The sequence below is a fragment of the Mirounga angustirostris genome, unplaced genomic scaffold (assembly GCF_029215605.1).
Source record: "Mirounga angustirostris isolate CCGP_5_RB_7025 unplaced genomic scaffold, mMirAng1.0.hap1 SCAF_8, whole genome shotgun sequence".
Lineage (NCBI taxonomy): Eukaryota > Metazoa > Chordata > Mammalia > Carnivora > Phocidae > Mirounga > Mirounga angustirostris.
In genome coordinates this window covers 114,660,701-114,674,760 of record NW_026991716.1, presented here as the reverse complement: position 1 = coordinate 114,674,760, position 14,060 = coordinate 114,660,701, and the positions used below count along the sequence as shown (strand labels likewise).

Here is a 14,060-nt window from a genome sequence, read left to right as displayed (position 1 = left end):
ACAGGCAACATGATGACAATTAATTCATATCTTTCAATAATCACTCTCAACGTGAATGGCCTAAATGCTCCCATAAAACGGCACAGGGTTGCAGATTGGATAAAAAGACAGGACCCATCCATATGCTGCCTACGAGAGACTCATTCTGAACCTAAAGATACATCCAGACTGAAAGTGAAGGGATGGAGATCCATCTTCCATGCCAGTGGACCTCAAAAGAAAGCTGGGGTAGCAATTCTTATATCAGACAAATTAGATTTTAAACTAAAGTCTGTAATTAGAGACACAGAAGGACACTATATCCTTCTTAAAGGGTTTATCCAACAAGAAGATCTAACAGTTGTAAATATCTATGCCCCCAACATGGGAGCAGCCATCTACAGAAGCCAACTGTTAACCAAAATAAAGAGTCATATTGATAACAATACGTTAATTGTAGGAGACCTCAATACTCCACTCTCAGCAGTGGACAGATCATCTAAGCAGAAAATCAACAAGGAAACAAGAGCTTTGAATGATACATTGGACCAGATGGACCTCATAGATATTTACAGAACATTCCACCCTAAAACAACAGAATACTCATTCTTCTCGAGTGCACATGGAACTTTCTCCAGAATAGACCACAGACTGGGTCACAAATCAGGTCTCAACGGATACCAAAAGATTGAGATTATTCCCTGCATATTCTCAGACCACAGTGCTTTAAAACTGGAACTCAATCACAAGAAAAAACTTGGCAGAAATTCAAACACTTGGAAGCTAAAGACCACTCTGCTCAAGAATGTTTGGGTCAACCAGGAAATCAGAGAAGAACTTAAACAATTCATGGAAATCAATGAGAACGAAAACACATCGGTCCAAAACCTATGGGATACTGCAAAGGCGGTCCTAAGGGGGAAATACATAGTCAGCCAAGCCTCACTCAAAAAAACAGAAAAATCCCGAATTCACCAACTAACTCTACACCTTAAAGAACTAGAGAAAAAGCAACAAATGATGCCTAAGCCATGCATTAGAAGAGAAATAATTAAAATTAAAGCAGAGATCAATGAATTAGAAACCAGAAACACAGTAGATCAGATCAACGAAACTAGAAGTTGGTTCTTTGAAAGAATTAATAAGATTGATAAACCACTGGCCAGACTTATCCAAAAGAAAAGAGAAAGGACCCAAATTAATAAAATTATGAAAGGGGAGAGATCATGACTAACACCAAGGAAATAGAAACAATTATTAGAAATTATTATCAACAACTATATGCCAATAAACTGAGCAATCTGGATGAAATGGAGGCCTTCCTGGGAAACCTATAAGCTGCCAAGACTGAAACAGGAAGAAATTGACAACCTGAATAGGCCAATAACCAGTAACGAGATTGAAGCAGTGATCAAAAACCTCCCAAAAAACAAGAGTCCAGGACCTGATGGATTCCCTGGGGAATTCTATCAAACATTCAAAGAAGAAATAATACCTATTCTACTGAAATTGTTTCAAAAAATAGAAACAGAAGGAAAACTTCCAAACTCATTCTATGAGGCCAGCATTACCTTAATCCCCAAACCAGGCAAAGACCCCATCAAAAAGGAGAATTTCAGACCAATATCCCTGATGAATATGGATTCCAAAATCCTCAACAAAATCCTAGCTAATAGGATCCAACAATACATTAAAAGGATCATCCACCACGACCAAGTGGGATTTACCCCTGGGATGCAAGGGTGGTTCAACATTCACAGATCAATCACTATGATAGAACACATTAATAAGAGGAGGGAGAAGAACCATATGGTCCTCTCAATTGATGCAGAAAAAGCATTTGACAAAATACAACATCCTTTCCTGATTAAAACTCTTCAGAGTATAGGGATAGAGGGAACATTCCTCAAGTTCATAAAATCCATCTATGAAAAACCCACAGCAAATATCATCCTCAATGGGGAAAAGCTGAGAGCCTTTCCCTGAAGATCAGGAACACGTCAAGGATGCCCACTCTCGCCACTATTGTTCAACATAGTACTAGAAGTCCTAGCAACAGCAATCAGACAGCAAAAAGAAATAAAAGGTATTCAAATTGGCAAAGAAGAAGTCAAACTCTCTTTTCACAGACGACATGATACTTCATGTGGAAAACCCAAAAGACTCCACCCCCAAATTACTAGAACTCACACAGCAATTCAGTAATGTGGCAGGATACAAAATCAATGCACAGAAATCAGTTGCTTTCTTATACACTAACAACGCAACTGTAGAAAGAGAAATTAGAGAAACGATTCCATTTACAATAGCACCAAAAACCATAAGGTACCTCGGAATAAACCTAACCAAAGAGGTAAAGGATCTATTCTCTAGGAAGTACAGAACACTCATGAAAGAAATTGAAGAAGACACAAAAAGATGGAAAAATATTCCATGCTCATGGATCAGAAGAATAAACATCGTTAAAATGTCTATGCTACCCAGAGCAATCTATACTTTCAATGCCATCCCGATTAAAATTCCAATGACATTTTTCAAAGTGCTGGAACAAACAATCCTAAAATTTGTAAGGCATCAGAAAAGACCCCGAATTGCCAAGGAAATGTTGAAAAAGAAAAACAAAGCTGGGGGCATCACGTTGCCCGATTTCAAGCTATATTACAAAGCTGTGATCACCAAGACAACATGGTACTGGCACAAAAACAGACATATAGACCAATGGAACAGAATAGAGAACCCAGATATGGACCCTCAGCTCTATGGTTAACTAATCTTCGACAAAGCAGGAAAGGATATCCAATGGGAAAAGGACAGTCTCTTCAACAAATGGTATTGGGAAAATTGGACAGCCACATGCAGAAGAATGAAACTGGACCACTTTCTTAGACCATACACAAAAATAAATTCAAAATGGATGAAAGACCTCAATGTGAGACAGGAATCCATCAAAATCCTTGAGGAGAACATAGGCAGTAACCTCTTTGACATCAGCCACAGCAACTTCTTTCAAGATACATCTCCAAAAGCTAGTGAAACAAAAGCACAAATGAACTTTTGGGACTTCATCAAGATAAAAAGCTTCTACACAGCAAAGGAAACAGTCAACAAAACAAAGAGGCAACCCACAGAATGGGAGAAGATATTTGCAAATGACACTACAGATAAAGGGCTGGTATCCAAGATCTGTAAAGAACTTCTCAAACTCAACACCCAAGAAACAAATAATCAAGTCAAAAAGTGGGCAGAAGATATGAAAAGACACTTCTCTGAAGAAGACATACGAATGGCTAACAGACACATGAAAAAATGTTCATCATCATTAGCCATCAGGGAAATTCAAATCAAAACCACATTGAGATACCACCTTACACCAGTTAGAATGGCAAAAATGGACAGGGAAAGAAACAACAAATGTTGGAGAGGGTGTGGAGAAAGGGGAGCCCTCTTACACTGTTGGTGGGAAAGCAAGTTGGTACAGCCACTTTGGAAAACAGTGTGGAGGTTCCTCAAAAATTTAAAAATAGAGCTACCCTATGACTCAGTAATTGCACTACTGGGTATTTACCCCAAAGACACAGATGTAGTGGAAAGACGGGCCATATGCACCCCAATGTTCATAGCAGCAATGTCCGCAATAGCCAAACCGTGGAAAGAGCCGAGATGCACTTCAACAGATGAATGGATAAAGAAGATGTGGTCCATATATACAGTGGAATATTACTCAGCCATCAGAAAGGATGAATACCCAACTTTTACATCAACATGGATGGGACTGGAGGAGATTATGCTAAGTGAAATAAGTCAAGCAGAGAAAGTCAATTATCATATGGTTTCACTTATTTGTGGAACATATGGAATAGCATGGACGACACTAGGAGAAGGAAGGGAAAAATGAGGGGGTGGGGAATTGGAGGGAGAGATGAACCACGAGAGACTATGGACTCCGAGAAACAAACTGAGTGTTTTAGAGGGGAGGGGGGAGGGGGGATTGGTTAGCCTGGTGATGGGTATTAAAGAGGACACGTACTGCATGGAGCACTGGGTGTTATATAAAAACAATGAATCGTGGATCACCACATCAAAAACTACTGATGTATTGTATGGTGACTAACATAACATAATAAAATTAAAAACAAAACAAAACTTTGACTTTAAAATAAAAAAATAGATGTCACAAATTGGCTGAAACAACAAACTTAAAATTTAAAAAGCGGGGGGAAATTAGAGGGGGAGATGAACCATGAAAGACTATGGACTCTGAGAAACAAACTGAGGGTTCTAGAGGGGAAGGAGGTGGGGGGATGGGTTAGCCTGGTGATGGGTATTGAGGAGGGCACGTATTGAATGGAGCACTGGATGTTATACGCAAACAATGAATCATGGAACACTACATCAAAAACTAATGATGTAATGTGTGGCGATTAACGTAACATAATAAAAAAAAAGCAGTGGATGTGTCTTGCGTGTTTTATATTTTATATCTTGGATTTAGCACAGACTCATTTGTGGGAGCTGCCTTTATCCTCCATGTAGGTGCGATGTAAGTATGTGTAAGTGTGGGTATGTATAGCTGAACATGTATTTAAATGGAGGGGGCCTTAGAAAACTCCTTTTGTGTTAACTACTCTAATGTACACAAATGTTTTTCTATCACTTATAAATACACAGGGTGAACACTGAATATGCAGAGGGTAGTTGATCCTAGTTGATTAACATACAGGAGGTTAAAAAACAAGGTCATCTTGTAAAGTAATTATGAATAACTTTTTTAAAAATTAGGAATAACTTTTTAACTAATTAAAATTGTTCCATTATCTCTTTATTCTACTCTTAAGTTCTGTTTGTATGGAAATTAGATACTTAGAATGGAAATAAAAATGAAAAAATTATCTCCTTCGGACCATACCCTGTTCCCTTCCGAAATTATTCTATTGTAAAAGTAAGCCCCCTGGATACTCAGATTTGTGGCAGTTTGTGCTGGACAGGGAGCTTCCTTAGAATGGGCCACCCTGTCACCTTTCCCCTAGTCACCATTGGTCCCTCAGCCCAGGTGCCCTGAGCTCTTTTTCTCTGTGTTGGTCACTGATTAACTCTGGGAAGAGATACACTGGAGAGCGGGGGAGCTCTCGGGTTCATGGGGGAGTGGCTGAGGATTGCTCTGAGTTAGAGACACCTTTTTCTCACCAAGGATGTGACAATCGCTCTCCTAGACTTTTCCCAGATGCCTGTTTCCATTCGGTTTAATTCAACACAGTTCCGGGAGGCTAGAGATATTCTGGGCAGCAGATAATGACCTTATCTCGGCTCCCATCAGGTCTGGATCGTCTCTCCGAGGGCTGTGATACTCAATCCTAATGGCCTCGTGCTGGTTCTTTCTAGGCTCCTTTCTTGTCTCCCCTAGATAGTTGTCTGGGGGCTGCATCAGTACCTGGTGGCCCCAGCCTCCTCACCACCCCACATCACCCCATGCATCTTACGTAAAAGACTTCTGCTCCCTCTCTCTAGCCCCTGGAACTGCAGAATCACCTGATCCCAGTGGTTTCTCAGCTCCTAATCACCATAACTAAACAACCAAGCTGCCTCTTTGGCAGTTGTTTTGATCCTTATCTTTTAACACTGCAAGCTTTTTTTTTATTTCTTTGACCTATCTTATCTTATCTCCTGCCCCTCTCACCCACCCCTCTCATTTTATTTACCATGACTTATAAATGAGGAGCTCTGACCCACAACAATCCTCAGAGCAGTGTCTTCCTATGTTCTTTCTTTGGAGAGAGAAGTCATTCTGGCTTCAACTAGTATTTCTCAGGCAGCCAAATGTAATTCACAGGTGAGCAAAAACAACTTTTTTCTTTTTATGGGAGCCAGTTCAAGCCACAGAATAATGGTTAGATTAAAAAAAAGTTTCATTAAGTCCTACGGCATATATATATACACACACACACATACATATATTCTTATTCTTACACTGTAAAGGACTATATCAATTGGATTAATATCGTCCATAAGGAAGTCGAAAGCGTTCTAGTCATTAAATGTTACTAAGTAACAAGAATTCAACTGAGTAAATTTAAACATCGGATTGGCTTCATTTGATGATTCTTGAATCTGGCAGCATTTCATCTCTTAAAAAAGTCCCATTGAGTTTTAGAAAAGGGAAGGTTTTTGGAGGCAGAGAGGGAGTGAAAAAAGAAATTATTTATCGTACAATGCATTATTTTAGGCAAGGTGGCTCTCCTAAGGGGAGTTTAAGGATTAATTCCTAGTGCAGGCCCTGGGGAAATTCTAGGTTGGCTAATTAAAGTTCACATTTCGGGGAGAAGCTGAAGCTGCAATGAGGTTAGGTATTAAGTCTTGGTGGGGTTTAGAGTAAGTGACTCCATTTTGGGCCTGTTGTCTTCTTTTTAACAATATTAATATCTAGGCATATATATTTAGTAGCAACACAGAGGCAGATTTCTCATCTTTTATCATACAGAACACACTATAACGCTGACTCAGGTCCCACAGGTGAAGGGCTCAGTCCCCAAAACTGCCCTCTCCCACCTTGAGGTGCCAATTCTAAGCCCAGGTTCTCACCTGTGCTTCTGACTGCCTGGCTATGGAAAGGAGCATCCAAGGACCCCCACCTTCAGTTTGGTTAATTTGCTATAGGGGATCACAGACCTCAGAAACATTTTATTTTATTTTATTTTTAGATTTTATTTATTTGCGAGAGAGTGAGCGCGCGAGAGAGCATGAGCAGGGGGAGGAGCAGAGGAGGGGAGAGAAGCAGACTCCCCAGTGAGCAAGGAGCCTGATGCAGGGCTTGATCCCTGGACTTTAGGATCATGACCTGAGGCAAGGGCAGACACTTAACCAACTGAGCCACCCAGATGCCCCAGAAACATTTTACCTACTGGAATACCAGTGTTAAAAAACAAAAATCGACTGGGTAAATTTGAAGATCTGATTGGCTTTATTAAATGATTCATGAATCTGGCAAGCAGAGGGGTGCTCCCCTGAGCTCAAAAAGAGGTTTTTAAAGGCAGAGAAAGGGCATTAAAAAAAAAAAAAGGAAGAAGAAGAAAGGAATTTATTAGAAAGGAATGCATTGTTTAGGCAAGGTTGCCCTCTTTAGGGGAGTAGTAGGGGCCTATCAGCAAATGTTCTAGAACTGACCAAAAAATTCAATGTTGACTGGTGAAAGGTTATATCCGTTGGGGGTATTGCAACTGCAGTTAGGTTAGATATTAAGTCTTGGTTTACTGACTTGGGGCCTTAATCTAAGTGATGCCATTTTGGTCCTGTGGTTTTCCAACAATCCCCTCCTTTTGATCAGACTTTCAGCTTAACTGAGAGACGTGATCAAAATTTAAGGCATGAATGCCACTCTCAGCTACTGCTCTGATGTCCTTGAAACTTACACGCTGATCGATCCCTTGTGTAGCTTTCACTGGTCATGACTTTTTCCCTTTGTCTATGGATATTTACAGGTTATGAATTCAGGTTTATATTCTTTAAGTCAGTCATCCTTGGTTCCTTTTCTGATCTGATGCATTTAAAGCTTTTGAAAGAATATAATGCACCAGGGAGGTTATTCTGATTACTATAAGCAGAATAATTCCCAATGTTTGGAGTGCACTTTGAAGCTGCGGTCCCTGATGCAGGGGCGTTGAGCTCAGTAGTCAAAGAATTCCTGAGACATTTTCGCTACAAAAAGGTGCTTTTAGTAAAGCAAGGTAACAGGACCCATGGGCAGGAAGAGCTGTACTTTTGGTCGTGACATGTGATTTTGATTATATATTTTGGAGTTGGGGGGGTGGTAGAGATAACAGAAGTCTCTAAAGGGATTTCTATATGTTATGTTAAAGAAGACTTAGAGGATCTGGAGGTCTGGCTGTTGTCAAGCTAAGGATGCTTTTAGTCTCTGGCAAAGCGTTAATATTAAGGCAGCTGTGAGTTTCTTGAGGAATGTCACACTCTGCATGTCTCAGGTATTTATCAATGGGCTGCAGGTTGTAAGGAAATTTAATTTTATCTACATTTCCCCTGCCTTTGTTCTCTTCATCAGTCCCCAAGACCCAATCTAATCAAAATCAAATAAAAAAGAAAGACCCCATGGAAGGAGTCACCTTTTTAGGCCAAATGGCTTATTTTGTGATCTTATGTAATTGAGTTTTAATCTTCCCCAGAAGTGTTAATCTGGGGACTGCAGTTGGGGCCAACAGATAATTGAGGGCTATTCTAATATCAAGAACAACTTTGGCCAGAGCGTCTAAGGATCTTGGTTGGGTAGCTATTGCTTTTGCAATGGATTCTGCAACAATTTCATGAATTAAGGAGAAGTTCCTGATCACAGCCTCATTTATATTTATCCCTTGCCCAGGAAGTAGGAACCTGCCAAAAGGAGTGAATCGTGAATCGTGAAAGCCTCCTGGTAGACCTTTTCTAACTTGATTATGCATATTCAGGGGAGTCTATGAGATGTAGGGGCTCAGATTTCAGCTTCCTAGGCTGAAATAAAAGGTGGCTCTAAATTCCAGAGGTTACCCATCTTAGCAGTGGCCTGGGAGATAAAGATGAGGATGTTGTCTTTCCAGGCCAATGCCAGAGTGAAGGAAGGGAAAAGAAGAAAGAGTTTCATGTTCAGTTAAAGTAGAAAGTCTTTTTTTTTTTTTAAGATTATTTATTTATTTATTTGACAGAGAGGGGCACAGGGAGACAGGGAACACAAGCAGGGGGAGGGGCAGAGGGAGAGGGAGAAGCAGGCCCCCCCGTCGAGCAGGGAGCCCAATATGAGGCTTGACCCCAGGACCCTGGGATCCTGACCTGAGCCGAAGGCAGACGCTTAATGACTGAGCCACCCAGGTGCCCCTAAAGTAGAAAGTCTTGATCTGGCCTCTTGGCGGAAGCAGTCTACCTCAATGTCAGCTACTTGTCTTCCCTGTCAGCTTGATTCAGAGGTCTCCAGTGTCTGCACAGGACCAGGTGTCAGGTGGAGTCTTCTTTATCTGTGTGATATGTACCCAAGGCTGAATACATTCTAGTTTTGCAGCAGTGTTAGTGGTCAGGAACACTTGGTAAGTTTCTTCCCAGTGGTGCTCGAGGTCTTCCTCTGATGATGTGTTCAGAGTACTTGGTCACCAGGCCCTAAACTGTGATGAACAAGATCCTTTGAATTGGGACCCAGGAAGGCTTCCTTCACCTGTTGATGACAGGCTTGAGCATAAGGCATTAGAGATTTACAGTAGTGATCATAGTAGCACAAGATAAGGCATCAGCAGGAGGTTATATATTGATAGAATTCCAAGTCCGGAAGGTTTTCATTAAGGCTCATATGATTCAGTGAAGTGGGTGCCTTGATCACTGGAGATTATAGAAGGTATACTTCAAGTGGGGATCACATTTTTTAGCAGGTCCCCTCCCACTGTGAGAGCATCAGTCTTGTGGTAGGGAAAGGCTTCAACCCATCTGGAAAACATGCATACAATAACAAGGATGTATTGATAACCCACACTAAGTGGCAACTGAATGAAGTCTAGCTGCAGGTGTTCAAAGGGCCTACAGGAAGGAGGTTTGAGGACACTGGAGACAAAATCAGTTTTTCAGGATTACATGTCGGACGAGTTAGATGTTATTGGCAGACTATTTTTTTTTTTTTGCAATTTCATAGAAGTTTCTCCACTAATGTCTATAATTCAAGTTATCTCAAATGCATTACAGTGGGTGAAGGACTGCTAAAATCAGAAAATGGGGTTTGTCAAGGAGCTGGGAAAAACCAAGCAGCCATCTTGGGTTTCCCATAGTCCCAACTATTCATTTAACTTAGAGCCATTATTTACCAATCTCAATTTCTCTGATTCAGGAGCAGACTGTTGCCCTGTTATAGGGACATCAGGAAATGTCCAAGCCTGGCAATGAGGAGCCATTTTTGCAGAAGCAGAATGGACCTCATCCAGGTGTGTTACAATCATTATAGTTCTGTTGCCTCTGCCTTTGCATGGAAGCCAGCTGGATCACATATTCAAAGTTCTTTCCAAAGATTCCTTTTTCACAAAACTTCTACAACTTTCTTTTTTACACTCAGATTTTGTCCTGAGTTTTCCCTCTTTAAATAACTGGCCTCACTTTAGGACAAAATTACTTTGTTTTTCCTCAAAAATGTATCTCTATTCCTCATACTTTTTTCTTACCAAAAACATGCATCTTACTTTCTTTGCATATAAAGTTATTTTGCCTTATTCTTTCTAGTGGTCTAATAAATTGTTACATTTATTAAAATTTTTAAGTCTTAGGGGCGCCTGGGTGGCTCAGTTGGTTGGGCGACTGCCTTCGGCTCAGGTCATGATCCTGGAGTCCCGGGATCGAGTCCCACATCAGGCTCCCTGCTCAGCGGGGTGTCTGCTTCTCCCTCTGACCCTCTTCCCTCTTGTGCTCTCTGTCTCTCATTCTCTCTCTCAAATAAATAAATAAATAAAATCTTTTAAAAAAAATTTTTTTTAAGTCTTAGCAATCTCAATTTCTAGTGAAAATTAAGTAGTAAGTGAACTTTTACCACAATCCTTTAGATTTGCAAATTTATGAATGTATCTCATATTTAGAAGCATATGCGTTTTAAAATTTTCCAGTGTAGCATGAACAGTTCCAGATATCTTTTAGTTTCTTTGTAATTAGAAGCCAAAAATAGATAAACCTATGTTTAGTAATCAATGTTTTAGTATTTTGTTTTGTTACAGGATTTTTTTCTGTCAGTGCCTGTGGTTCTTAGTCACACCACTTCAAAGAATGAAGAAGTAGACCAGACAGAGTGGTGGGCAGCAAAGCAAGATTTATTGAGTGATAGCAAAGTGATAGCACAAAGCTCCCAAGGAGGGAGGGGACCCGAGAGGGTGGAGAGGGTCGCCAGCAGAGTTTCTAATCTAGGGGTTTTTATGGGTTTGTTGGTGGGCTGTTTTAATCTGATTAACCCTCCCTGCACCAATCAGGTTTTTGTCACATGGGAAAGGGTGGAGGGCTCCTTCTAGGGTGGTGTAAAGTCCTTTGAAGGGCGGTATCCTCTTAGGGCTGGTGGGGGGGGCGGGGGGGAATGCTTGTCCCTGCCTGCCTTCCAACTATCCTTCATCAGTTTCACCTGGAAGTGATCTAGATATTTAACAGATTTAACTTAACTCATTTAACCTAACTCAGCAAGACTTTAAGGTTTTAGGTTACCAATAAGATTTGGGAAAACAATTTAAAAGCTTACCTAAAATTTTTTATTTATGTCTATTTAATTTACTTGTTATTAACAGTTATGCTTAGATTACTCAAAAACTTGGTGAGACCTCAAAGTCAGTTGTTCTTCCAAGCCATTTTTCTTTTATATAGTCTGTAACAGAGATAACATTGACTTATGACTTTACGTAAACGCTGGTAGAATAAAAGTTTCAGTTTTATTGCTGATACCTCTAAAGACATGTCTATTTTAATTAAATGAACAATCTTAAACAAGCTTTCATATTAAATGTTTTTCCCAGATCACATGAACTTGAAAAAAACATTTGGGTTAGTTTCTTTTTGATAGGTTTAGAATGGTCAGTCCTTACTAGCATTTGTCTTTAACTAAATAGAGCTCTTTTGAAAATTAATTTTAGCAATACCATCCAGAGGTAAAATAATAACTCACATTTATAACATACCCACAAACACATGGATGCAAGGACTTTATCGTTACAAATATTTGGGAAGATTTTTAAGATTTGTACTTGTCCCTGGAATTAATCTTAAGAAAGCTGTGCTAGAGTCTGGGCACAAGAGCCCTTTAGCAGTTTATTTTTTAAGATTTTAAAATTTATTTGTCAGAGAGAGAGAGCACAAGCAGGGGGAGTGGCAGGCAGAGGGAGAAGCAGGCTCCATCCCAGGACCCTGGGATCATGACCTGAGCCGAAGGCAGTTGCTTAACCGACTGAGCCACCCAGGTGCCCCCTAAATAAGAGGCATTTTATGGAAACAAAAGAAAAACAATGGTTGATAGTGAGATCAAATTATAAACCAATTTCTTAGTTTTAAGGGTAGCGAGTTTTGCTCCTGGGTGAGTCAGAACTGCGCCAGGTTAAGTCGTCACACAAAGAAAGGTTTATTTGCTGCAAATACGGAGATCACGGGATGGCTTCCAAATCAGTGACTCTCTGAGCAAAGGTGAATGGATTCTCTTTATTTAGGGTTAAGATGAATACTTATAGAGGGGTGCCTGGATGGCTCAGTCTTTGGGCGTCTGCCTTCGGCTCAGGTCATGATCCTGTGAGTGGTTCTCGTGCATTGACCTCCTTTGGATCAGCGGGATCAACTGGATCACCTGGGTTAGCTGGAATGACTGAGGAGATAAAGTATCCAAAGTCCTATGGCAAGCTAGTGGCAGTCCTGGGGCAATTCCTTAAATGACATGTTAGGTCTTTTGTGTACCAGGCACTGTGCTAGGTGCTAGGGACATAGAGAAGTGTGAGAGGCAGTGCCTACCCCACTCAGTCTTTGTTCTCCCCTCCTTTCCCCTGTTTCTCATTTGTTCCACTTGGGCGGGGCACGATTTCCTGCTGAGTTCCTTTTGGGGCCTGCTACCTGGGGTGCTGTCAGTGAATGGTCCGGATGCTGTGGGTCTCCTTCCAACTCCAGGCAGTGGGATGTCACATTTTCTCTCTAAAGAGGCAATCCTCTCCATCCTTGCAGAGTCTGGTGGTATTAATCAAGGCTTCTCTCCACATAAAAGATTTGTTGGGGCCAAGGACAGGACAATCCAAAATATGCCGCTTTGGCATACTGATTATTTTAAATTAAAGTTACTTAAGAAACAGCCAATGCAAAAAGAACACTGACTTTTCTGGGCACCTGGGTGGCTCTGTCTGTTAAGCATCTGCCTTTGGCTCAGGTCATGATCCCGGGGTCCTGGGATCGAGTCCCGCATCAGGCTCCCTGCTCAGCAGAGAGTCTGCTTCTCTCTCTCCCTCTGCCCCTCCTCTCTGCTCGTGTTCTCTCTCTCTCTCTTTCTCAAATAAAAATCTTAAGGGATGCCTGAGTGGCTTGGTTGGTTAAGCGTCTGCCTTTGGCTCAGGTCATGATCTCAGGGTTCTGGGATCGAGCCCACCTTGGGCTCCCTGCTCAGCAGGGAACCCACTGCTCCCTCTGCCTGCCACTCCCCCTGCTTGTGCTCTCTCTCTCTCTCTCTCACACTCTCACTCTATCTCAAATAAATAAAATCTTTAGAAAGATCTTAAAAAACAAGAACACTGACTTCTTATTGTTTCTGTAAAACAATCTATCTATACCAGGAGGTAAAGAGATTCTTATCACCGGACATAGGAAATTTAGAGTCAAAAAGGCTATATAAACAACCCTTGTTACCTTTTATTAATTTACTACCCCAGCCCAAATTCTTTTTTTTTTTTTTTTTTACATAGACGTAAGATTTTAATTATCCTCCTTTCTGACTACTTTAAACATGAGGAGGAGAGAAGTTACCTGAAGTTGATGAACAAATCCAGCATTAGGATTAATACAAAATCTTCTTTCTTGAACATAAGCAAATGCATCTCTGTACTTCATTCCAAATGTTTCCATAATGTATGCAATAACAAAGGCAGCACTCCTGGAGATTCCTGCATTTCCATGGACAAGAACTTTTCCTCCAGTTTGTAAGCTTCCATCAATAAATTCTTCAGTCATGGGAAAATAACGTATTATATTTTCAACTGGATTATCTGCAATATCCAAGACTAAATATCTAAATAATTGTTGAAAGTTTGGTTTAACAAAGTTTGCCTCAATATTTTGTCTTATGCATATTATATGGGTTATTCCATATTTCTGCAGTATAGGTAGCTTGCTTTTCGTAGCAGAAGAATATGCACCTGAAAACAATCCAGGTAAAATTTCCTGCATCTCTCGTCTCATAGGGTATGTCCATTCCTCGGCGTCGTCCTTGCACTGCGGGAGCGAGGGGAACTCCAGCTTCTCGTCCTCCATGGTCCCCCCCCGGGGCTGGTGGGTGGGGTGGGGTGGGAGTTACCCGGCCCGCCCGACCCTCGGGCTGCCAGTGGCAGAGAAAGGAAGGAGGGCGGGCAGCGGGCTTA

General features: G+C 41.0%; 1 protein-coding gene across 1 annotated transcript; it reads right to left on the bottom strand.

Moving 5' to 3' along the window:
• Positions 1 to 13,395: 13,395 nt before the first annotated feature.
• On the bottom strand, positions 13,396 to 13,986 carry LOC123836622 (serine/threonine/tyrosine-interacting protein-like). Its single transcript, XM_045865559.2, has one exon. The coding sequence runs from the start codon at positions 13,951 to 13,953 to the stop codon at positions 13,399 to 13,401; it is 555 nt and encodes a 184-aa protein (XP_045721515.1). The 5' UTR covers positions 13,954 to 13,986; the 3' UTR covers positions 13,396 to 13,398.
• Between the last annotated feature and the right edge of the window lie 74 nt (positions 13,987 to 14,060).